Here is a 23,952-nt window from a genome sequence, read left to right on the forward strand (position 1 = left end):
TTTATGCACCATAGGTGTGACCCCACCATTCACCCTCCCTCCATCTGACCTCCCTTGCTGTCCCCCACTCCTGCATCCTGGGCCATGGTTGTGATCTACTCCTCATATGAAAGTGTGAGTACACTGGATATTTTTTCGTCCATTCTTGAGATACTTTACTAAGTAGGGTATGTTCCAGCTCCATCCATCTAAACGTAAAAGAGGTAAAGTTTCCATGTTTTTTAAAGCTGCATAATATTCCATGGTATACATAAACCACAATTTGTTAATCCATTCATGGGTTGATGGGCACTTGGGCTTCTTCCATGACTTGGCTATTATGAATTGAGGGGCAATGAACAATCCTTTTTTTTTTTTCTTTAAGACAGCGTCTCACTCAGTTGCCCAGGGGTTAAGTGCTGTGGTGTCCCATAGCTCACAGCAACCTCAAACTCCTGGCTCAAGTGAACCTCTTGTCTGCCGCCCAGCTATTTTTTTTACTGACAGAGTCTCGCTCTTGCTCAGAGCTGGTCTTGAACTCATGAGCTCAGGTGATCCACTCGCGTTGGCCTCCTAGAGTGCCACTGTGCCTGGCCTACGTAAGAACAATTTAAATATCTACACATTGTTTCCAAGGGAAGTTACTATAATCACGTGACCTTTCATAATAGATACAGATTCTGGAAGAGCACAAATGTGTTCTTCACTCTAAACATGATGCTTGTTAGCTAGCTTACAATAAAAACACCAGAAGACACATAACATGAAAGTATATTAAATATGAAAATTAAATATTGGTTGGCAAAAGTGTGGGGCATCATACAACATGATTAAAGCATCAGTTTAAAGTGAAAATTGGAATTTGAGTAACAGAATGACCTTTATATAATAGCAACAACAACAACAAAAAAAAGGTCATATTTTAAAACGGAGCTGTTCTTTGGTGGAAATTCTCTACTTTTTGGTTTTTGACTCTGAGAACCTATTTGAGGTTCTTTCCCCTTCTCTTAAGCAAGATATAAGAAAGCTTTCTGCAGTCATTTCTTTTGAATAAAACAGGTGTTAAGAAGAGGACTACAGAGAGGCGGACCAAGATGGCAGCCGAGTAACAGCTTCCTTGCATCTGGGCACCGTGAGTCTGGGGAGATAGGACTCCAGGCATCTCTGGCTGGAGGAATCTGCCTATCATCACCCCTGAGAGGATACAGGGAGTGAGCGACAGACATCTGGACCCCAAGAGGAGGACTAAAACAGTGGAAAACCGGCAAGTGGTCGCATGTGTTCAATCCGTCTAAACCCGCCAGCAACTTCCACAGGCATGAGAACTTAAAGAGCAAGAGGAAGTGAAAGGAAAATTAGGGCAAGGAAACAGATAAAAGAAATCACTCATGAGGAAGAATCAGCAGAAAACTCCAGGCAACATGAAGAACCAGTCCAGAACAACCCCGCCAAGGGACCATGAGGTAGCTACTGCAGAGGATTCCACCTATAAAGAAATGTTAGGAATGACAGAAAGGGAATTTAGAATACACATGCTGAAAACAATGAAAGAAATAATGGAAACAATGAAGGAAACTGCTAATAAAGTGGAAATTAACCAAAAGGAAATCCAAAAACAGAATCAAATAAGAGATGAACGATATGAAGAATATAGAAAGGATATAGCAGAGCTGAAGGAACTGAAACAGTGAATTAGGGAACTTAAAGATGCAATGGAAAGTATCAGCAACAGGCTAGACCATGCAGAAGAAAGAATTTCAGAGGTAGAAGACAAAGTTCTTGAGATAACTCAGATAGTAAAAGAGGCAGAAAAGAAGAGAGAGAAAGCAGAACGTTCACTGTCAGAATTATGGGACTTTATGAAGCGTTGTAACATACGAGTTATAGGAATTCCAGAAGGGGAAGAAGAATGCCCCAGAGGAATGGAAGCCATACTAGAGAATATTATAAAAGAAAATTTCCCAAATATCAGCAAAGATTCTGACACACTGCTTTCAGAGGGCCATCCCAGGTCGCCTCAACTCTAACCGAGCTTCTCCAACACACATTGTCATGAACCTGTCCAAAGTCAAGACAAAAGAAAAGATTCTGCAAGCTGCCAGGAGTAAGCGCCAGTTGACCTACAGGGGCAAAGCCATCAGAGTGACCGCAGACTTCTCTAATGAAACTTTCCAAGCAAGAAGACAATGGTCATCTACCTTTAATCTACTTAAACAGAACAATTTCCAGCCCAGAATTCTGTACCCTGCTAAGCTAAGCTTCAAAATTTGACGGAGAAATCAAATCATTTACAGATATACAAACATTGAGGAAATTCGCCACAACAAGACCAGCTCTACAGGAAATACTTCAACCTGTTCTGCACACTGACCACCACAATGGATCAGCAGCAAAGTAAGAACTCAGAAATTAAAGGACAGAACCTACCTCCACACTGATGCAAAAGATAAAAATAACCAATGGACTCTCACAAAATAAGACGAATAGAATACTACCACACTTATCAATTATCTCAATAAATGTTAATGGCTTGAATTCCCCACTGAAGAGACATAGATTGGTTGACTGGATTTAAAAACACAAGCCATCCATTTGCTGTCTGCAAGAAACACACCTGGCTTCAAAAGACAAATTAAAGCTCCGAGTCAAGGGTTGGAAGACAATTTTTCAGGCAAATGGAATTCAGAAGAAAAGAGGAGTTGCAATCTTATTTTCAGATACATGTGGATTTAAAGCAACTAAAGTCAAAAAAGACAAAGATGGTCACTTTATATTGGTCAAGGGAAAAATACAACAAGAAGACATTTCAATTCTAAATATTTATGCACCCAATTTAAATGCTCCCAGATTCTTGAAGCAGACCTTACTCAGTCTGAGCAATAAGATATCTGATAATACCATCATAACAGGGGACCTTAACACACCTCTTACAGAGCTGGACAGATCCTCTAAACAGAAATTAAACAAAGATGTAAGAGATTTAAATGAGACCCTAGAACAACTATGCTTGATAGATGCATATAGAACACTCCACCCCAAAGATAAAGAATATACATTCTTCTCATCACACCATGGAACATTCTCCAAAATTCATCATATCCTGGGACACAAAACAAATATCAACAGAATCAAAAGAATTGAAATTTTACCTTGTATCTTCTCAGACCATAAGGCACTAAAGGTGGAACTCAACTCTAACAAAAATGCTCGACCCCACCCAAAGACATGGAAATTAAACAATCTTCTGTTGAATAACAGATGGGTGCAGGAAGAAATAAAACAGGAAATCATTAACTTCCTTGAGCATAACAACAATGAAGACACAAGCTACCAAAACCTGTGGGATACTGCAAAAGCAGTTTTGAGAGGAAAATTCATCGCTTTAGATGCCTACATTCGAAAAACAGAAAGAGAGCACATCAACAATCTCACAAGAGATCTTATGGAATTGGAAAAAGAAGAACAATCTAAGCCTAAACTAGTAGAAGAAAAGAAATATCCAAAATCAAATCAGAGATCAATGAAATTGAAAACAAAAGAATCATTCAGAAAATTAATGAAACAAGGAGTTGGTTTTTTGAAAAAATAAATAAAATAGATAAACCATTGGCCAGACTAACGAGGAATAGAAAAGTAAAATCTCTAGTAACCTCAGTCAGAAATGATAAAGGGGAAATAACAACTGATCCCACAGAGATACAAGAGATCATCTCTGAATACTACCAGAAACTCTATGCCCAGAAATTTGAAAATGTGAAAGAAATGGATCAATATTTGGAATCACACCCTCTCCCTAGACTCAGCCAGGAAGAAATAGAGCTCCTGAACACACCAATTTCAAGCACAGAGATCAAAGAAACAATAAAAAATCTTCCAACCAAAAAATTCCTTGGTCCAGATGGCTTCACTCCAGAATCCTATCAAACCTTCAAGGAAGAGCTTATTCCTGTACTGCAGAAACTATTCCAAAAAATTGAGGAAGAAGGAATCTTCCCCAACACATTCTATGAAACAAACATCACCCTGATACCAAAACCAGGAAAAGACCCAAACAAAAAGGAGAATTTCAGACCAATCTCACTCATGAATATAGATGCAAAAATTCTCAACAAAATCCTAGCCAATAAATTACAGCTTATCATCAAAAAAGGCATTCATCATGATCAAGTAGGCTTCATCCCAGGGATGCAAGGCTGGTTTAACATACGCAAGTCTATAAACGTTATCCACCATTTTAACAGAGGCAAAAATGAAGATCACATGATCCTCTCAATAGACGCAGAAAAAGCATTTGATAAAATCCAGCATCCTTTTCTAATTAGAACACTGAAGAGTATAGGCATAGGTGGCACATTTCTAAAACTGATTGAAGCTATCTATGACAAACCCACAGCCAATATTTTACTGAATGGAGTAAAACTGAAAGCATTTCCTCTTAGAACTGGAACCAGACAAGGTTGCCCTCTGTCACCTTTACTATTCAACGTAGTGCTGGAAGTTCTAGCCAATACAATTAGGCAAGACAAGGAAATAAAGGGAATCCAAATGGGAGCAGAGGAGGTCAAACTCTCCCTCTTTGCTGACGACATGATCTTATACTTAGAGAACCCCAAAGACTCAACCACAAGACTCCTAGAAGTCATCAAAAAATACAGTAATGTTTCAGGATATAAAATCAATGTCACAAGTCAGTAGCCTTTGTGTACACCAATAACAGTGAAGATGAGAAGCTAATTAAGGACACAACTCCCTTCACCATAGTTTCAAAGAAAATGAAATACCTAGGAATATCTAACGAAGGAGGTGAAGGACCTCTATAAAGAAAACTATGAAATCCTCAGAAAGGAAATAGCAGAGGATATTAACAAATGGAAGAACATACCATGCTCATGGATGGGCAGAATCAACATTGTTAAAATGTCTATACTTCCCAAAGCAATCTACCTATTCAATGCCATTCCTATCAAAATACCAACATCGTACTGTCAAGATTTGGAAAAAATGATTCTGCGTTTTGTATGGAACCAGAAAAAAACCCGTATAGCTAAGGCAGTTCTCTGTAACAAAAATAAAGCTGGGTGCATCAGAATACCAGATTTTAGTCTGTACTACAAAGCCATAGTGCTCAAGACAGCATGGTACTGGCACAAAAACAGAGACATAGACACTTGGAATCGAATTGAAAACCAAGAAATGAAACTAACATTTTACAACCACCTAATCTTTGATAAACCAAACAAGAACATACCTTGGGGGAAAGACTCCCTTTTCAATAAATGGTGTTGGGAGAACTGGATATCTACATGTAAAAGACTGAAACTGGACCCACACCTTTCCCCACTCACAAAAATTGATTCAAGATGGATAAAGGACTTAAATTTAAGGCATGAAACAATAAAAATCCTCCAAGAAAGCATAGGAAAAACACTGGAAGATATTGGCCTGGGGAAAGACTTCATGAAGAAGACTGCCATGGCAATTGCAACAACAACAAAAATAAACAAATGGGACTTCATTAAACTGAAAAGCTTCTGTACAGCTAAGGAGACAATAACCAAAGCAAAGAGACAACCTACACAATGGGAAAGGATATTTGCATATTTTCAATCAGACAAAAGCTTGATAAGTAGGATCTATAGAGAACTCAAATTAATCCACATGAAAAAAGCCAACAATCCCATATATTAATGGGCAAGAGACATGAATAGAACTTTCTCTAAAGACGACAGACGAATGGCTAACAAACACATGAAAAAATGTTCATCATCTCTATATATTAGAGAAATGCAAATCAAAACAACCCTGAGATATCATCTAACCCCAGTGAGAATGGCCCACATCACAAAATCTCAAAACTGCAGATGCTGGCGTGGATGTGGAGAGAAGGGAACACTTTTACACTGCTGGTGGGACTGCAAACTAGTACAACCTTTCTGGAAGGAAGTATGGAGAAACCTCAAAGCACTCAAGCTAGACCTCCCATTTGATCCTGCAATCCCATTACTGGGCATCTACCCAGAAGGAAAGAAATCCTTTTATCATAAGGACGCTTGTACTAGACTGTTTATTGCAGCTCAATTTACAATCGCCAAAATGTGGAAACAGCCTAAATGCCCACCAACCCAGGAATGGATTAACAAGCTGTGGTATATGTATACCATGGAATACTATTCAGCCATTAAAAAAAATGGAGACTTTACATCCTTCGTATTAACCTGGATGGACGTGGAAGACATTATTCTTAGTAAAGCATCACAAGAATGGAGAAGCATGAATCCTATGTACTCAATTTTGATATGAGAACAATTAATGACAATTAATGTCATGGGGGTGGGGAAGGAGAGAGAGGGAAGGAGGAAAAGGGGTGGGGCCTTGGTGTGTGCCACACGTTCTGGGGGCAAGACATGATTGCAAGAGGGACTTTACCTAACAATTGCAATCAGTGTAACCCGGCTTATTGTACCCTCAATGAATACCCAACAATAAAAAAAAAAAAAAAAAAAGAAGAGGACTACATGCCTATCTGGGATAATACATTATTTTTAACCTCAAAAGAACTTATTTTTAAGTTTTCCTAAAGGAACAACAGAAATTAAATTGAAATGGAGAGCTGTGTGTTTTGTTTTATGTTCCAAGATTTCAACAGAGTTTGACGTGGCTGGAAATGCTGATTTTAATACACCAAACATTCCTCCTTCCAAATTATTTAAAAGTAAGTAAATTACGCAATTGTTCTAATTATTAGAGGAGCAATGTAAAAATCTGTTTCTTCTGAACTCCCAGAAAAGACATCATCAGAGAGTATGCATATCTCAAATAAAATTGAAGAACACTGTTTCATTTTTTATTTTAAGCAGGCTTTGCTTTAAGATACTCAGCTTCGCTTTTCAAAACATAATTATTTCTTGTGAAAATAGGATAAATAAACAAAAAACAGCAAGCTTGGGATACAAATTATATTTCTGGTGGAACAGAAAATCTACATGTTATAAGATGTTATGTGGGCTGTTGGTTTTCACAAGCTTATTTATTTATTTTTTTTAAAAGACTACCTAGTTCCTTTCATGACAAAGAAAGGTGGCAAAGCAAAGTTCCATTTTCTAACTAGAGAAGAAAGAGAAGCCACAGAAACTTCCATAAGCATTATGGCTTAATTATACCACTGTGTATTAGAAAGGCAATTTTTCTTGTCTATTGTGAACTGTCTGGCTTGAATGCTGACAGCTGTATAATTTTAATTTGATCAAAATTTTTTTTTTCTTTTGAAGTCAAGCAAAAGCTGCTGAAATACAGATTCACTGGATTTTCTAAGAGGAATCCTATAAGGACCCCAAAATACGTAATATCTTTCACATTAAAATTGGTGATTTATTTTCTTGCTAATTTCACTCAAATCATTATTCTTTCTCCGAAAACAGCTGTGGTTTTATTTTAAATAAGGAGAGGAAAATGACTGGGGCGGGGGTGTAAATACGGCTACGAGCACCCTCCTGCCACATGCCTGTTAAACTCAGTGGCTTTGTATAGATCTAATCATTAATTGATATAATTTTAGACAAACATATACTGAAAACCTACCAATAATTAGAAGCATCTAGAATAAACTGTGAAGAAAAGAACTGGATCCTTAACATGTAATTATCAATGATTCACTGTGGTAGGGAGGTAAATGATACAGACATTAAAATCAGCTTTTGCATCATCAGAAATAGAATCTTTACAGAAGAAGATGAGGAAGATGATACCCTTGAAGGCTTTTTTCAAAGAAAGGATTTTGTTTTGGAGAAATTTAACTTTCAAGGTTTCTACAAGGGTAAAAGCTCATTAATTTAAGTGCCACCAATTCTGAACTCTTGATAATAAGGCTTGGCTTAAGCTAAATAAGATATTTTGCCTCCTTAAAAAAACAAGCTTTCCTCAAATCTTAGTTTGCTATATATACAGATGGTGCCAAAAAAAGGTATACGCATTTTAAGAAAAGAAAAACTGTATTAAAATGGTAATAAGCTCGAGCTGCTAAGGTGCCAACTACATACACCAGAGCTGGCGAGTTCAAATCCAGCCCAGGCCTGCCAAACAACAATGACAATTACAACCAAAAAAATAGCCAGCTGTTGTAAAAAAAAGATAATAATATATACCGATAATAAAAGATGGATACGAGTCACACTTGAGCACCTCTTGTGATTAATTAATGCAGAAGCCAAATGTGACTTGAGTATTACAAACTTAATACAGTTTTTTACTTTCTTGAAACGTGTATACATTTTTGGTACCTTCTGCAGATATATTAATATTTACATATTATCTACATAGTAGTTATAAATGGTTCTTGTTATTTTTAGAAGAAGATTCTAAAGGGCTCTCCCTTGGCTACATTGGTATTAGCCTACTTTGCAACACCCTATCTTTTTAGAAATAATACATTCTTTAAAATCTTAGCTGTTTTATTTACCCAGCATTGCTGAGGAGCAGAATACACTGGTCAGGATGGCTATCTAGATGACAGAGGCAGAAACAGTTATGGAAGAGTTAGCACAGAAAGAGAGCTTGCAGAAGTTGGTGCTCCTCAAACTCTTCCAGTAAAATCTTGAGTTTCACCTTCAAACTCACCTTGATTTTACACTTTCCTGAAAAATATTTTTGCTCATTTTAACATAAAAACATGTTCTCTTTCCAGAACTTTGAAGCACACAGAAGGGCCAAGAAAGTGCCCTGTTGTTTATGCTGTGGTTTGACATATCCCGAACCTCCATTTGAACAGATGGTGCAAATTCCTCACTTCTCCAGGATATAGATATAGAGAAATAAAACGATTTGCCCAGAGTTGTTAAAGAGGACCAGGCCTAGAATCTCAGCTTCTGGACAGTGGACAGAGTGCTCACAGATAAGACCACACTTATTCCCCTGAGGAAATGTTCTGAAACCTTCCACTCTGAGGTGCTTGCTAAAAGGGGCCATCCACCTGAGTCACAAGGCTGAAGAGACCACCACAAGGCTGTCCTAGTTGATGTGGGATGTGTACCATTTGTTGGCATCAAAAAATACCTTGGATAAAATAACAAGTGTTGGTATTCAAAGCTGATTTTAAGTTGATAGGTGGGAATGCTCCAGGGACGTATGAACATAAATCTCAATGGAAAAAAGAAATTTCAAATTAAGACACTTTAACTTTGGAAACGCCATGGAAATAGCAATAAACAACAATGCTCAGTCCCACAGTTAAAAGGAAGGTGACACAGAAAACAACAAAGTGGCAGAGGGAAATTTCCCCTTCTTGGAGCCTGGATCAGAATGATGGCTTGAGCAGTTCTCCAAGAAAGCAGACCTGGGCAAAGGACTGGACACACTTGTCATTCAATTTCTAATAGTATCCATTCATCAGACCCTCTCTGTGCACCTACTGCACTCTAAGTTCTGTGCTAACATTGAGGATCAAAGGCAGTAAGTATGTCCAGGGCTCAGCTCCAAAAAATCAGACACACATTCTGGTGGGGGCTGTGCCCAGGGGTGAAACACAGGGTGTGACTGGCAACACATAGAGAAGGCACTTTTATCTAGTCCTGGGAGGCCACGGGAGCCTTCCACAGAAAAGCAAAACAGAGATTCCTCAGAGGAAGGGGAGGGAGGGGAGTGTGTGAGGAGCAGCAGAGAGGAGGGCAAGACACACCCGACACCTGGGGAGAGGTAAGCAGCTCCACGAGAGTGAGGCAGGGTGGGCTTGGAAGCTGAGGGGGGCAGACCTGAAGGACCCCATGCAGTGGGCAAGGTTGGGGAGTCTGACTTTTTCCCTAAGTGGTTAAAAACACAGAAAATGACATATTCAGATTTTTGTCTTAGTGAGGTCAGTTGCATTGGACAATAGGAATGCTGATTGATAATGGCTTGGAATAGAACCTTCTGAGAGAAACTTCTACCACTTGACCCGCTTTGATTTTTCTTCTCCTTCGCTGAAGCTTCCCTTTTCTTAAGGGAAGCAGATGAACGGGGACGCTCATTGTGGACAGACCACACTTCCTCCCTGCCTACGAAGTACTTTCCTGAGGGGATTTTAAGCAGATGTTAAGCAACCTTCCCCTGCACAGAAAGGGCAATTTAAGATCTAAGAAGTTTAATAATCTGGTCTAATTCCAACTGCTTTTTGCACTACCTCATACTGTCTTTTACATTTATTACTTTTTTTGAGACAGAGTCTCAAGCTGTCGCCCTGGGTAGAGTGCTGTGGTGTCATAGGTCACAGCAACCTCCAACTCTTGGTCTCAAGAGATCCTCTTGCCTCAGTTTTTCTATTTTTAGTAGAGACAGGGTCTCACTTTGCTCAGGCTGGTCTCGATCTCGTGGGCTCAAGCTATCCACCTGCCTCAGCCTCCCAGAGTGCTAGGGTTACAGGCCTGAGCCACCACACCTAGAGACATTTATTACATTTTAATTATTAGGTACAGAAACCCAAGAAAACTAACGTATATTCCCGCCTTCCTAAATACAGCTACTGACCATGTTTTAACTTCTTCTTCTTTTTTTTTTTTTTTTTTAAGACTCAGGTCATTATTATAACTACTTATTACTATCTTAGTTTTAAAATTAATAGTAATTCTTTATTTTTATCACAGGATGACATGTCAATGTTCCAATTTCCAATTGTTTAAGATGTCCTTGGATTTTTTAAATAGTCTTTATGTCTAAATTAGGATCCAAATAAGATCCAAAAATTGCAATTAATTAAGTCACTTTTGCTTATTCCAGAGAGTCCCCCCAGCTTCTTTCCTTCTTTTATGTCTTCTAATTTATTTGTTGAAGAAATTAGGTTATTTGTTGTACAGAGTTTTCCAGAGTTTGAATTTTGCAAATTACGAACATGTTCTTCTATCTTTTAGAGTTCCTATAAATTGGCTTCTCTGGAGACTCAATCAGATTCACACTTAATTTTTTGGGGGGAGAGGTAAGACTAATTCCATCATGAGGCACATATTCGTTTGTTTATATGTGATATTTGCAGCCTTTGATGATCAATGCCCAAATCCATTAATTCATTAGTTCAAAAATGGTGACATTCTACACTGTGTTTTACAGAGTGAAGTCCTTAGGGGGGAGTGATGACGTATACACTAGTTACCCTAATACACAATTTCACGTTCTATGGTTTCAATCATCTGTGGTTATAGCACAGTAAGACATTTTCGGACAAAGAGAGACCACATTCACAAAATAAAATATAATGTTATAATCATTCTATTCTTTTTTTTTTTTTTTTTTTGTAGAGACAGAGTCTCACTGTACCGCCCGTGGGTAGAGTGCCGTGGCGTCACACGGCTCACAGCAACCTCTAACTCTTGGGCTTACGCGATTCTCTTGCCTCAGCCTCCCGAGCAGCTGGGAGTACAGGCGCCCGCCACAACGCCTGGCTATTTTTTTTTATTGCTGTTGCAGTTTGGCCGGGGCTGGGCTTGAACCCGCCACCCTCAGCATATGGGGCCGGCGCCCTACTCACTGAGCCACAGGTGCCGCCCTAATCGTTCTATTCTATTATTAATTTCTTATCCTAATTTACAAATTAAACTATCATAGATTTGTATGTCCAGGAAAAAACACAACATATATAGGATTTGTCGTCGTCGTTGTTGAGATAGAGTCTTGCTCTACTGCCCGAGTCAGAGTGTCATGGTGTCAGCTTAGCGCACAGCAACCTCCACCTCCTGGGCTCAAGCGATCCTCCTGCCTCAGCCTCCCCACTAGCTGGGACTACTTGCCTCAGTTTGGGGCATTCACTGGGGGGTCTCAGAACACATATCCCCTGCAAATAAAGGGGGGCCACTACCAAATGATTCCAGACTGCTATGCTTATTCGATTTGTATCTTTGACATAGTTTTTTCCATCTCCTCTCTCAGTAATCACATTCCAATGTTTTTAGCATATACTTGCCAATAACTGCTGCTTCTTTTTTTAGATTTTGTTGCTTCTAATTTACTCCATCAACCAGGACTAGACAATTAAGCTCATTGCAATGATACAAATAAAATAATAGCCTGGAGAGCTCTCTTATCAGTCATAGGATAAGCTTTAGCACGCAGACTTAGGAACTGGTTTCTGCATTCTTGGTTATGTCATGACTATTGAAGGTTAACTAGCCTTTTTTTTCCTGTATGAACGTTCTAGTCCCCAGGGTGATATATAATACCACATTATTTTAGGACCTCATCTCTGGATCCATTATAGGGATTTTTGTCTTTGTCTTCTATTACAACCGAAGGCCTACAATAGTGCCTAGATTATACAGTAGACCCTCCAGAGTTGACCACCTCCCTCTATCGACCACCTCCTTAAGTTGATCTGACTTTCAGGTCGGACATGCACCTCATGTACATATCAGTGACATAGACCTCGTTCCTTGTATCGACCACCTCTGTATGTTGACCAGTTTGTTACTGGCCTATGGGTGGTCAACTCAGAGGTTCTACTGTATATGATAAGGGCTGGATAAAGAACTTATGAAAAATTTAAATGGACAGCAACAACCTCCAAGTTTATCTATATGTGTATAAATTACACTGCATGGAGATATCAGATAAATGTTTTCTAAAATTCTATTCATATAGTGTTACTTTGATGGCCTGGCATTGCAAAAGCCCAAGGACTACTTATCTTTCCTACACCAGTAGCCTTTTCATGGTGTTTCCACCCTGCTCTGGTATCTGCTCATAGTACCACTGAGCACTGCTAGAATGATTTCTCCATCCCATTGAATTCCAGCCATTTGTGCTTTCACACACACCAATCCCATCTTCTCAACTATCCTTATAACTTCAGCCTGTAACGACTCCACATTCTCTATACTGCTAGAGCAAGACACACCAAGGAAACGTTTCTACTTTCCACATTTCAGGTACCAGGTAGGTGTGTAAGTAAATAAATATATGAATGGTCACGGTGGAGAGAGATGGCACCAAGAGATTTTAAATGATAAAAAGCATTTAAATGACTGTAGCTACATCCCTTAGGGAAAGTTACATTTAGATAAAATGGGTATAAAGTAATGCATCTCTAAACTTTCCCACCAAAGTACTCCTAATGAAAGATGCCTTTAAATTCACATCCCTCGTAGGAGAAAAATTCACGGATATAGACATTGTTTGAAGATCCATATTTTATCTTAAAATTGATACAAATGTTCCATTCTACTTTATAATACATTTATTTTCATAAGGAAATAAACTACTCTCACCTCCCCCTTCAACAGGAAAGGCTACAAGAGAGGCTACAACTCTATTGATTCTGTGCCTTCAAAAACCTCTTCACATCACAGCCTACTCCAGGAAAGGTACCTACCTTGTTTGAGAAGAATGGAAAATAATTACCTAAAGCTTACAACAGGAGGTCAACTACTTTATAATTTCTTGTGATCTCTTTGAGTAATGTTACAAGCTGATAGGTTCTCTTGGATTTATTACAGGCCAAATGTACAATTTAAAAGCTGTACGTTGGTCCTTCAAATAAGCTTGGCCAACTATGTGTCAGGAGCAGGGAATCTCAGTGTCTTCCTCCCAATGTCACATGCTGGGGTTAAAGAGATGGGATTTCCAGGCAACAGACTAAAAATAATAGAAAGAGGCAGCAAAAATCAATAGTTTCAGGGAGGGAGGTGATAAAAATAAAACAACAAAGCATGGAAGTAAGCCGCACCCTTCCCTAACAGATGGCTCCACGTGTGTCATCCATGACGGGAGGCACTAGCCACGTGTGGCTCCGGAGCACGTGGTTAGTACAACCAAGGAATACTAATTAAATTTTCATTAATATAAATTCAGAACACTGATAATTCAGTTTGTAAGCTTTTAAAAACTGTATTTGGAACAATTTGGGTATATATATGTGTGTGTGTATATCTATATATCTACCTTTTCAATGATAAATTTTATGAAATTTAAATACAGATTAAGAATTACCAATGAAAATTTAGCATCCTAATTGAATGTGCTGTAAGCCAGCTGAGTGCGGTGGCTCATGCCTATAATCTCAGCACTCTGGGAGGCGGAGGCAGGAGGATCAATTTGAGCTCAGGAGTTTGAGACCAGCCTGAGTAAGAGTGAGACCTTGTCTCTAATGAAAATAGAAAAAACTAGCCAGGTAGGGTGGTAAATGCCTGTAGGCCCAGCTCCTCTGGAGGCTGAGGCAAGAGGATTGCTTGAGCCCAAGAGTTTGAAGTTGCTGTGAGCTACACTAACACCATGGTACTCTACCCAGGGCAACATAGTGAGATTCTTTCTCAAAAAAACAAACAAACAACAAAAAAAAAAAAACTCTATAAATCCAAAATGCACTACAGGTTATAAAGACTTAGTATGAAAAATGTAAAATGTCACAGTGATTTTTCAACATTAAAAAATACATGTTAATTCATGTTGATATATTATGTGAATATATAATATCAGGTCAAAAACAGTGCCAAAATTACTTTTACCTATATCTTTATTACCTATTTTAAAAGTGGGACTATTAGAAAATATAAAATTAACATGTGGGTTACATTACATTTCTTTTGGACAGTACTGGTTTAGATTAAGTCTTGAAAAAAAATCTCTTTAAAAGAAATTGCATAGCTTTCCATTCCCCAAACTTCCTTGTGTCTATTCAAAAAGGGTTTAGCTTTCTATCTACAGAGTAATATGAAGTTCTTTGCATGAGTCCAGTACAAGGTGTGTTTTAAGTGCTCAGCGTACTTTCTAAGTGAAAACAGTTATCCACTCCAATTACAGTCGAATGTCCTGTGCTTACTCTTTTGTTCTACAACTAGACAAAGGAGCTTTCATGTCTACATATATCCAAGATTAGAGAATCCAGATCTGGGTCTCTCCCATTGTTGTTGCCACCCCCTGAGCCTAAGAAACGAGAGACCTGGAATCCCTGGCCTGGGTGACAGCCAGCACAACAGCAATGTCAGGAGTCCAGGCTCTGGGGTCGGCCTTACTATACGCCAATCGGACTACCCAGCACTGGCCACCTCACTGCAGGCGAGTCAATGGCCCCCGTGTGCTCAAACTGCACCATCTGAAATTGGGGAGGAAAACAGGATCTACCTCACAGGTCTGCAAAGTCCTCATGAAACCAGCATAAGACCCATGGGCTGAGTTAAATCCCTAGACTAATGCTGGGATTACAGGAAGAGCTCAAGCAGTGCCATTATTGTGATATGTGCAAGGATGGTGGCAGCCAGCAGGAGCTACAAGTAACCTTTACTTGTTTTCTCCCCTAAACTATGCTTGCCTCCTCCTGAGGGATTCCTAGAATTAGACAGTTATGGATCTCACAAAGCAATGGTCAAGTCTGGGTCAGCCACTTCTTAAAAACAAATATTCAAATTTAACAAAGCCTAACTATCCCTATGGCACATATAGACATGTTCAACTTCCGTATTTTGAAAATAACTGGTGCATACTGGATACGTCTTCAGGCCAGGCATGGTGGCTCATGCCTGTAATGGTAGTACTCTGGGAGGAAGAGGCAGATGAAAGGCTTGAGTTCAGGAGTTCGAGATCAGCCTCAGCAAGAGTAAGACTCCATCTCTACTAAAAAAAAGAAAAAATGACCTGGACTTTGTGGCAGGCACCTGTTGTCCCAGTTACTCAGGAAGGTGAAGCAACCTCTTGCCAGAGCCCAAGAGTCTGAGGTTGCTATGAGCCAGGGTGACAGAGTACAACTCTGTCTCAAAAAACAAACCAACAAACCAACCACAAAAGTAGAGATGGAGTCTTCAGGGGTAGGAGGAAAGGGGCAAAAACGTACCTAATAGGTATAATGAACACCATTTGGATGATGGGCACTCTCATTGCTGGGACTCAAGCATTATAAAAGCAATGCATGTAACAAAAACATTTATACTCCCTTACTTTTTTGAAATTTAAAATAAAAGAAACGTCTTACAAATGCTGGAACATTATCCTTTTGCGTCCTGGCACTACACCCACGTAAAGCCAGCATCACAGATTCCTATCCCCTGCAACACCCAACCACCCTGGTCTTCTTATAAAGGCCTCCACAGATAGAGGCCTGCATTCTTATACTCATGAGAATAAGCCAATAGGCAACATGGAAACAATTTCAAAAAATGCTTAATAAAACAGAGAAATACCTTCCAGCTTGTAGTCAGAAGTCTTAGTATCAATCACAGTAAGTCTGAGGCAAGGGTTTGGGCCTTTTAAATAATAATACTTTCCTAAAAAATGAACTTCTCTTCCCTATTTATTCTGATCATTCTTCTCTGCTTTTGCCATGCCAAGAGAAAAATATAATTAGCAATATGAGTAATTAGCTGGTAACCAGATGGCAGGGATGAAGGACTTCACCTAAGGAGGAGGTGCAAATGGAAACGGCAGGTGTCTAAACAACATGTCTGAGGATGTCAATGCCACCAATTACATCACTGTGCTAACTCAGCCATTGGCATGCACAGTCTAAAGATAAAAATAAATAGTAATGGACCACTGCCATTCAGAGAGCAGAGCTGGATGGGGCCTCTGTGCCGAGGTCCCCCCGCCACCACTGTGGCACCAATACACACCTGTAACAAACACCGTCAGAGCAGGGATTATGTGCCCTGACAATGACGAAAACGTGCTGAAAGTGAGATCGGATGTTTTTTGGGCTGAACGGCTGTGCTCCAGGCTCTTGGAAAACAATTGTTACGATGTCATTTCCAATGTGCCGCTTCCGTAGGAGCTATGAGAAAAAATAAGCAACCAACATAAATGACAGTGCTCTGGTTTTCTCCTCCCAAATTCCCTTATGTAACTGTATTTAAAACATCCGTTACTAATCAGTACATATTGGGGAAGGTAATCTACACAGTTATTGCCAATATTTTTTAGCCTGTCTTATCATTCCCTCCAAGGAAGAAGACAGAGAAATGAATATTCTGAAATTTGCATTAAAGATATAGCCATTCAAATAGATTTAACTGATATTTGGCATATTATGCCAAGCCCCTGACTTTCTAAACCCTCAGTTTCCATAACAACAGTTTTGTTCCATTTTCACATAAGAAAGAAACTTACTAGAGGGAAGATCTTTAGAGATGGGAATGGCTGAAATAATTACAGTGTAATTTATGTTCTAGTTTAATTGGCTTCATTTAAAGAAAATGTAGCTTAGGTGTTTTGTAATATACTTTTTGTATCAGAAACTAGGAATGGAAAAATTAGTAATATTCCAGGAAGTTGTAAAAATTCAAAAGCAGGTTAAATTTCAAGTTTAAATAGCTTCTTTAATTACAGAGAAAGCTTTTGTTTCATATTAAACAGCATTTTGGATGGGTGGCTTTCACCATCAGGCATCCGGAGTCATACTAAGGCAGTGCCTTTTCAGGGGTTTGATTCAATAGTAAAAAGAAAAATGGAACAAAATTGATATTTCTCATCTATACTGTATGGAGGCTCTCAGAAGAGCAAAACAATGAAATGTGACATTTATATAAACTAAGCTTGTCCTTATAAAACTTGTTGCTTTTTTAAATTCTCTAGTGACATTAGAGCACACAAATTACACACCAGAAAAGTCAATGATCCAGCATCGGCTGCCGACTGGGAGAAACAACAGCCTTTTAGATTAAAGTTGAGAACTGGGAGTTAGAATATTTAGGAAATGTATTTTTTTTTTTTTTTGCACTTTTTGGCCAGGGCTGAGTTTGAACCCACCACCTCTGGCATATGGGGCCAGCGCCCTACTCCTTTGAGCCAGAGGTGCTGCCCAAAATGTATTTTTAATCTTAGGAATTTGAAAGCATCCCTAACTGTGTCCTAATGAGGCAGTTTCCTTCACTTCTAAACACGTTATATAATCCAATGTTATGGAAAGAAAGGCTGGTCTATATTGATTGCCATGTCAAATATACCAACAATTAAAAGATTAATCCACACAAGCAAGATCTTGAACACACCAAAAGCAAATACTAATTATGGATTATGCAATTCCTGCAAAGATGACATCATTATCCTTTTTGTTATTTTTGCCTTTTCTGATTGGTATTGTTTTTGCATAAATCATTCTTCCTTCAAAATATGGCCTGATATCTAAAAATACATGTCTTAGGCTGGTGTAGTGTCTCACACCTGTAATCTCAGCACTCTGGGAGGCCGAGGCAGGAGGAAAGCTTGAGCTCAGGAGTTCAAGACCAGCCTGAGTGACAGCAAGACCCCATCTCTACTAAATGCAGAAAACATTAGCTGGGTGTTATGGCAGGCACCTAAAGTCCCAGCTACTTGGGAGGCTGAGGCCAGAGGATCACTTGAGCCCAGAAGTTTGAGGTTGCAATGAGCTAGGCTGACATCATGGCACTCTAGCCTGGGCAACAGAGTAAGACTCTGTCTAAAAAAAAGAAAGAAACAGAGAGAAATAAAGTCTTAATAAAGAACTCAAATAGAAACAAATCCATTTATCTACCTCACACTATATGTAATGGAAAAATATCACTTAAAAAATGCATGGAAAAAGAGATACATTTTGTTCCTTTCCAATCATAGAGTAACCTCTGTAGAAGTAAATATATATTTTTAGGTAGAGAATGAAAACTTCTTAATAAGTAGCAGTGCCAATTACTTTCTCATTTGGATTAGATCGTAACACTTTTGCTTTGATTGGATACCAAAATCAAATAATTTAGATAGCTGTCCATCTAAATGCTAACTCTGTCCAGCACTTCAACTCACTTAGTTAGAAATAATTAATTGGATCCTGTTACTAAATTTTTAACCTTCAAAAATCTCACGCTTCTCTTTGATCAGGTAGAAAAAGACTATCTTTCCTTCAAAGATCATTTGTTAATGTTCTTAATTTTTTATCTACTGACTGTTCAGAATAAGAAATCTAGCATATTGGGTGGCGCCTGTGGCTCAGTGAGTAGGGCGCCGGCCCCATATGCCGAGGGTGTAGGGTTCAAACCCAGCCCCAGCCAAACTGCAACAACAACAAAAAAAATAGCCAGGCGTTGTGGCGGGCGCCTGTACTCCCAGCTGCTCGGGAGGCTGAGGCAAGAGAATCGCGTAAGCCCAAGAGTTAGAGGTTGCTGTGAGCAGTGTGACGCCACCGCACTCTACCCGAGGGCGGTACAGTGAGACTCTGTCTCTACAAAAAAAAAAAAAAAAAAAAAAAGAAAGAAATCTAGCATATTGTTCCCATTTTGTCTCACTCTGTTATTGGGCTACAGTGCAGTGGTATCATCATAGCTCTCTGCAACTTAGAACTCAACTGCAACTTCAAGCTCAAGTGACCCTACTGCCTCAGTCTCCTGAGTAGCTGGCACTACAGGTGCCGTGCCACAATGCCTGGCGTTTACATTAACATACGTTCATTTCAGACTTAGAGCTGATTCACTACTGTGCTTCCTGTCTCTGATTTGAGAGATTTCACAGCTTCATGATCTGAGTGATCATGAAAGGCAAACTTCTGTTACCTAGGTTTGTGATTTAATCGAACCCAAAGTTAGATCAGCTTTTGGTAAAATTCTTTGAAAGAGGATGTGATCTGTTCTGCAGCTGGCCTGTGCACTGTCAGCACATTGACTGACAATAACAAAAATCCTTATCTATTTTAAAATTAAAAGTAAAACTGGACTGATGTTGAAAGGAGAGTTTGTTAGCTCTCAATTTGGGTTTGGTATTGTTTGTTTTGAAATTTTTTTTAATAACAACTACCATATATTCTCTACAACAATACTGCCAGCTTCCATTTTTGCCAAGCTGTCACTTCTGTGTTTCCACATTTTACTATCTCACATTTTAGCAATCAGAGATTTTAGATCATCTTAAGAAAAACTCTGTGTATGCAACATGCAATTGTTATCTATGTTCTTTGCTATTTCCTGATGAAACGTGATGAAAGAATATTATTCTCAGATTCCATTGACCTTTATTTTGACTTTTCTCTAAATTAGTATGTTAAATCTCCTTTGAAATCTAAAATGAAACATCAGTACCTTTCTGCTTTGCACACTGGCCTCTTGAGACGAAACTTCACCCACTCATACATGTTCTTTGCAACACTGCAGAGTCATCTAATCACCAATGATTTCAACTTGTTCTTTTCGGATTTCATGAAAACCTCAATCCCCGTGGGTGAAAAGCAAATGATTAATTCACAAAGCCATCCAGCTGGCTGTTAACCTAGAATTTGTGTCTCTTCATTTGTTTTTCCCTCATCTGCTATTCCTCACTTCCACAATGCACAAAGCCTCCTGCTGCTCTGACAGGTGCAACACTAAATTCTGGTTTAAGATTTTACAAAGTTGCCACTTAGGCTTCTGGGGGAAATCAAACAAGGCTGAAAACACAGATAAGGTGAGGCTCTCTTACCTGTTGCTTGTTGTTAGGTGTGTATGGCAGCATGGTGGAAACATGGAACATAATCTCATAGTCTTTGTATGTTGTGTACAGAGAATGAGTTCCAGTGGAGTCAGCTACAGTTAAAAAAATATATAACGATGAGATGACTATAAAGAATAAAAAAAAATTCATTTAAGAGAAATATCTCAAAAATAAGAAAAAAAAAGGAAGAAAATGATTTAGGATGAGAGGAGTCTAGACAGGAGCACCGTTAGTGTTCTTACCCACTCTTTGGTACCTGATCCTTTTTGGCAATCTAACGAAGCCTATGGATTGGATCCCTTGGAATAATATTTGTAAAAGTATAAAATACTTAACATTTCAAAAGAAATCAATTACACTGAAAAATACAATAATCGAATTATTTACAAATATGATATGTATAAGATTTATAACAAGACTTAGCAACTGGTCTCATATCTACTACAATTTTGAGGAAGCACAAACAATATTTTAAGATATTTGCCACAAGAAATATGACATGAAAATATCTGTGCTTTGTATTGGCAATAAAGTCACAGGTAGAGCTTATAGTACTATGGTTTGCTGCTGATGCTCATAATCGAAGGAGATGCTAAATTTCAACTTGGGGACAATGAAAATAAAGATAAAAATACTTCCCATTCAAGTTCACAGCCCCTGAATTCTGTTCACAAAATTTATGGTAAGAATCTCTTTTCTGATGCTTCTAGTTCAAGCAAGAAGCGAACAGTTCAAGAGAACTGTTTTGTTCTTAACAAATAGATGATAATTTAAGACAATTAACGCTGAAGAACAAAAGTACTACATAGTGTCCTAAATTTTTTAGAAGACTTATGTATGTTGTGCTCTCAACTTTTTTAAGGATAAAACAACCTCTATTGCCTTAACCATTAACAAAGTTTCAGAATCAATGTGCCCACAAACGCCTGGAAACCAGAGGAGAGCTGCAAACTGCCCAACTGAATGAATCGGAGTATCTGTTTAGACTCAAGGACCTACCTGAACTTAACGGGTTGCAAAAAGGAACAGAAGTCATTCATTCTTTTCTTGGAGAAACTTAAACCTCCACTAACAATATTTTTCAGGACCAAAACACTTTATTGCATTTTAGAGAATGGTGCTGAAAGAAAAGGCCTCTGGCATATACCAAAAGGCAGTAGAGTTCTCAAAATTTAATATGTACAGCAACAGCTGGAAAGCTAGATGAATAGGCAGACTCCCAGAGGAATCTAATCTGTTGGGTTTTTTTGTTTTTGTTTTTTTTTTGAGACAGGGTCTCACTCTGTTGCCCACGCTACTGTGGTATCATCATAGCTCACAGCAACTTTTAACTCCTGGCTTTAATCAACCCTCCTGCCTCTGCCTCCTGAGTAGTTGGGACTATAGGTGGTGCCGCAATGCCTGGCTAATTTTTCTACTTTTAGTAGAGATGGGGTCTTGTTCTTGCTCCAGCTGGTCCAAACTTCTGACCTCAAGCGAAGTTTCTGCCTCAGTCTCCCAAAGTGGTAGGATCACAGGCATGAGCCACTGCATCCAGCCAAGGAACCTATTTTTAATAGATAACCTATTTTAACTCTAACACAAGCTCCATTGCCTTTAGGCACTGCTCTGAGAATAAACTACAAGTGTGGCTTACAGACGGCTCTCTAAAGATGTTCTAGAGTCCTAAGTCTCATGCTTGAGCTTTTTGGAGGATCTAAATTTTGAAGCTGACATTAAATGCAAAGGTTTAAAAGTAAGCTAAATATAGAACAAAGACTGCTTTTCAAAACTTGCTAAACTATGTACCACCATGTAACTACCCAAGAAAAATATCTTGCAAGTATTAATGAGCACCAGAAAAACCCTTCCATATTACTACAATCAAGCGTTCATTTCAACTATTTGAGACAGGTCGTGAGCAAGAAGAACTTACCCATTGTCAAGGACCCTTGCTATAAATATCTGTAGAACTGATCCGTACATTTTAAGACTTTAAAGTGAATGCGTCAGCTTTGTCATGTACTTATGTGTGTTTCAAGTCAATTTTAAGCAGAATTAATGAACTAGAAAAAAAGGCTGTCACCCAACATTCATTTATTTCATTTGTCTTTGTATGTCTGTCTAATTTTAGAACAGAGGGGAAAAGCTGTGGAAGGCAACCCTGGAATCAGTTTTCCCACTGCCCCTCTCTTTCTCTCCGTGCTCCGGCTCACTAAACAACACAGGTTCCTTGACTTGTCCTTCATTGGGAACCATTAGAAACCCCACAGTTTTGCTGACAATTTTCAAGCAGCTTAAAAATAATTTCAAAAGTTTCAGTGATGAAACTAGAGCCAAAACAATGAAACTTCCTTTCTGAGAAGGGGATTCCAAAATCCTAAAATTCCTGTGCACATAAACTTTACTGGGGAGGATGGAAAAAGGAGATTTGCTATACTTTCTAAAGAATAAGGCATCCAATGTTGTTGTTCTTATATTTTTAGTGACCCTGAAACCATAAAAGTTTAATTACAATGACTATTAGGAAAATAAAACTTAGGAAAATGAAAAAAAAAAAAAGGTCTTTTATCTGGTTAAAGAGCAGTATCTTGAGCAATCTCTAACTCTGTGCTTGCAGAAGGATGGAAGTATAATGGTTGGTACTTTGTATGGAGCTTCAGAACTTCAAAAGTAAATTCAGATATCAAATAGGTCACCTTGACAAATCACCTGCTCTGCCTCCAAATTACACTATCAGTGAGGGGCATATATCCACTAGCATGGTCAGTACTCGACAGTTAAGTCGCAGAGAAAGTAAAACTTTTCACGTTCAAATTAGAGGATAAGAAGACATCTGAGGAATGATTAAGACTGCTCTTCCCAGCTGCTTTGAAAAAGTGTAGATAAGTGATAATGTCCTACATTAAGCATTTCCATTTGAAGCAGATATGAACAAGTTAGTATTATAAAAGTTTGCAGGGCAGTTTTGGGTACAGTCGATGTCATAACTGTTCTTGACTTCTCTATGGGCCCAACCCTGGCTTTCAGGACGTCTAAGGCTTAGATGATGAAGGCATGCACCTGACTCAGGACAAAGTTAGTCAAGTTTCTTTTTTTTTTTTTAACTTTCATATAAGTATTTCCTGGCCTTAAAAAATATGTTTGAGGTAAGAAAAGCTAGATGAAAGAAAAAAAGCCTATGTAATTTGACTTTTGGAAATTACTTAGTTTTATTTATTTTTTATTTTTCTGAGACAGAGTCTAACTCTGTTGCTCTGGGTAGAGTGCCCTGGTGTCATCATAGCTCACAGCAACCTCAAGCTTTGGGGCTCAAGCGATCTTCCTGCCTCAGTCTCCCAAGCAGCTGGGACTACAGGCACCCACCACAATACCTGGCTAGTTGTTTTTTATTTTTAGTAGAGACAGGGTCTCATTCTTACTCAGGCTGGTCTTAAACTCCTGAGCTCCTAGTGATCCTCCCACCTAGGCCTCCCTGAGTGCTAGGATTACAGGCAGTGAGCCATTGTGTCCAGCTTTCCTAATTTTAAATATTTATAAACAGAAGGAAAAAATAATCACATTAATTAAATGCATATGCTAATAAATAGAATGAAGAAAGCTTTTTTTATGCCCATACCACTATTAAACACAGCAAATGCCAAG

The 23,952-nt window shown here is 38.7% G+C and overlaps 1 protein-coding gene across 17 annotated transcripts in view; it reads right to left on the reverse strand.

Annotated features, from left to right (window-relative positions):
• SIPA1L1 (signal induced proliferation associated 1 like 1) overlaps positions 1-23,952 on the reverse strand; it is a 434,009-nt gene that overhangs the window by 95,181 nt on the left and 314,876 nt on the right. For all 17 annotated transcript variants that reach the window (XM_053601212.1, XM_053601207.1, XM_053601214.1 and 14 more), the window contains 2 exons: positions 20,317-20,420; positions 16,533-16,690 (listed from right to left, as the gene is read on the reverse strand). In XM_053601212.1, coding sequence (XP_053457187.1) covers positions 16,533-16,690; positions 20,317-20,420 — 262 coding nt within the window. The remainder of the gene's footprint in view (positions 1-16,532; positions 16,691-20,316; positions 20,421-23,952) is intronic.

Source organism: Nycticebus coucang, chromosome 9, assembly GCF_027406575.1.
Source record: "Nycticebus coucang isolate mNycCou1 chromosome 9, mNycCou1.pri, whole genome shotgun sequence".
NCBI classification, from domain to species: domain Eukaryota; kingdom Metazoa; phylum Chordata; class Mammalia; order Primates; family Lorisidae; genus Nycticebus; species Nycticebus coucang.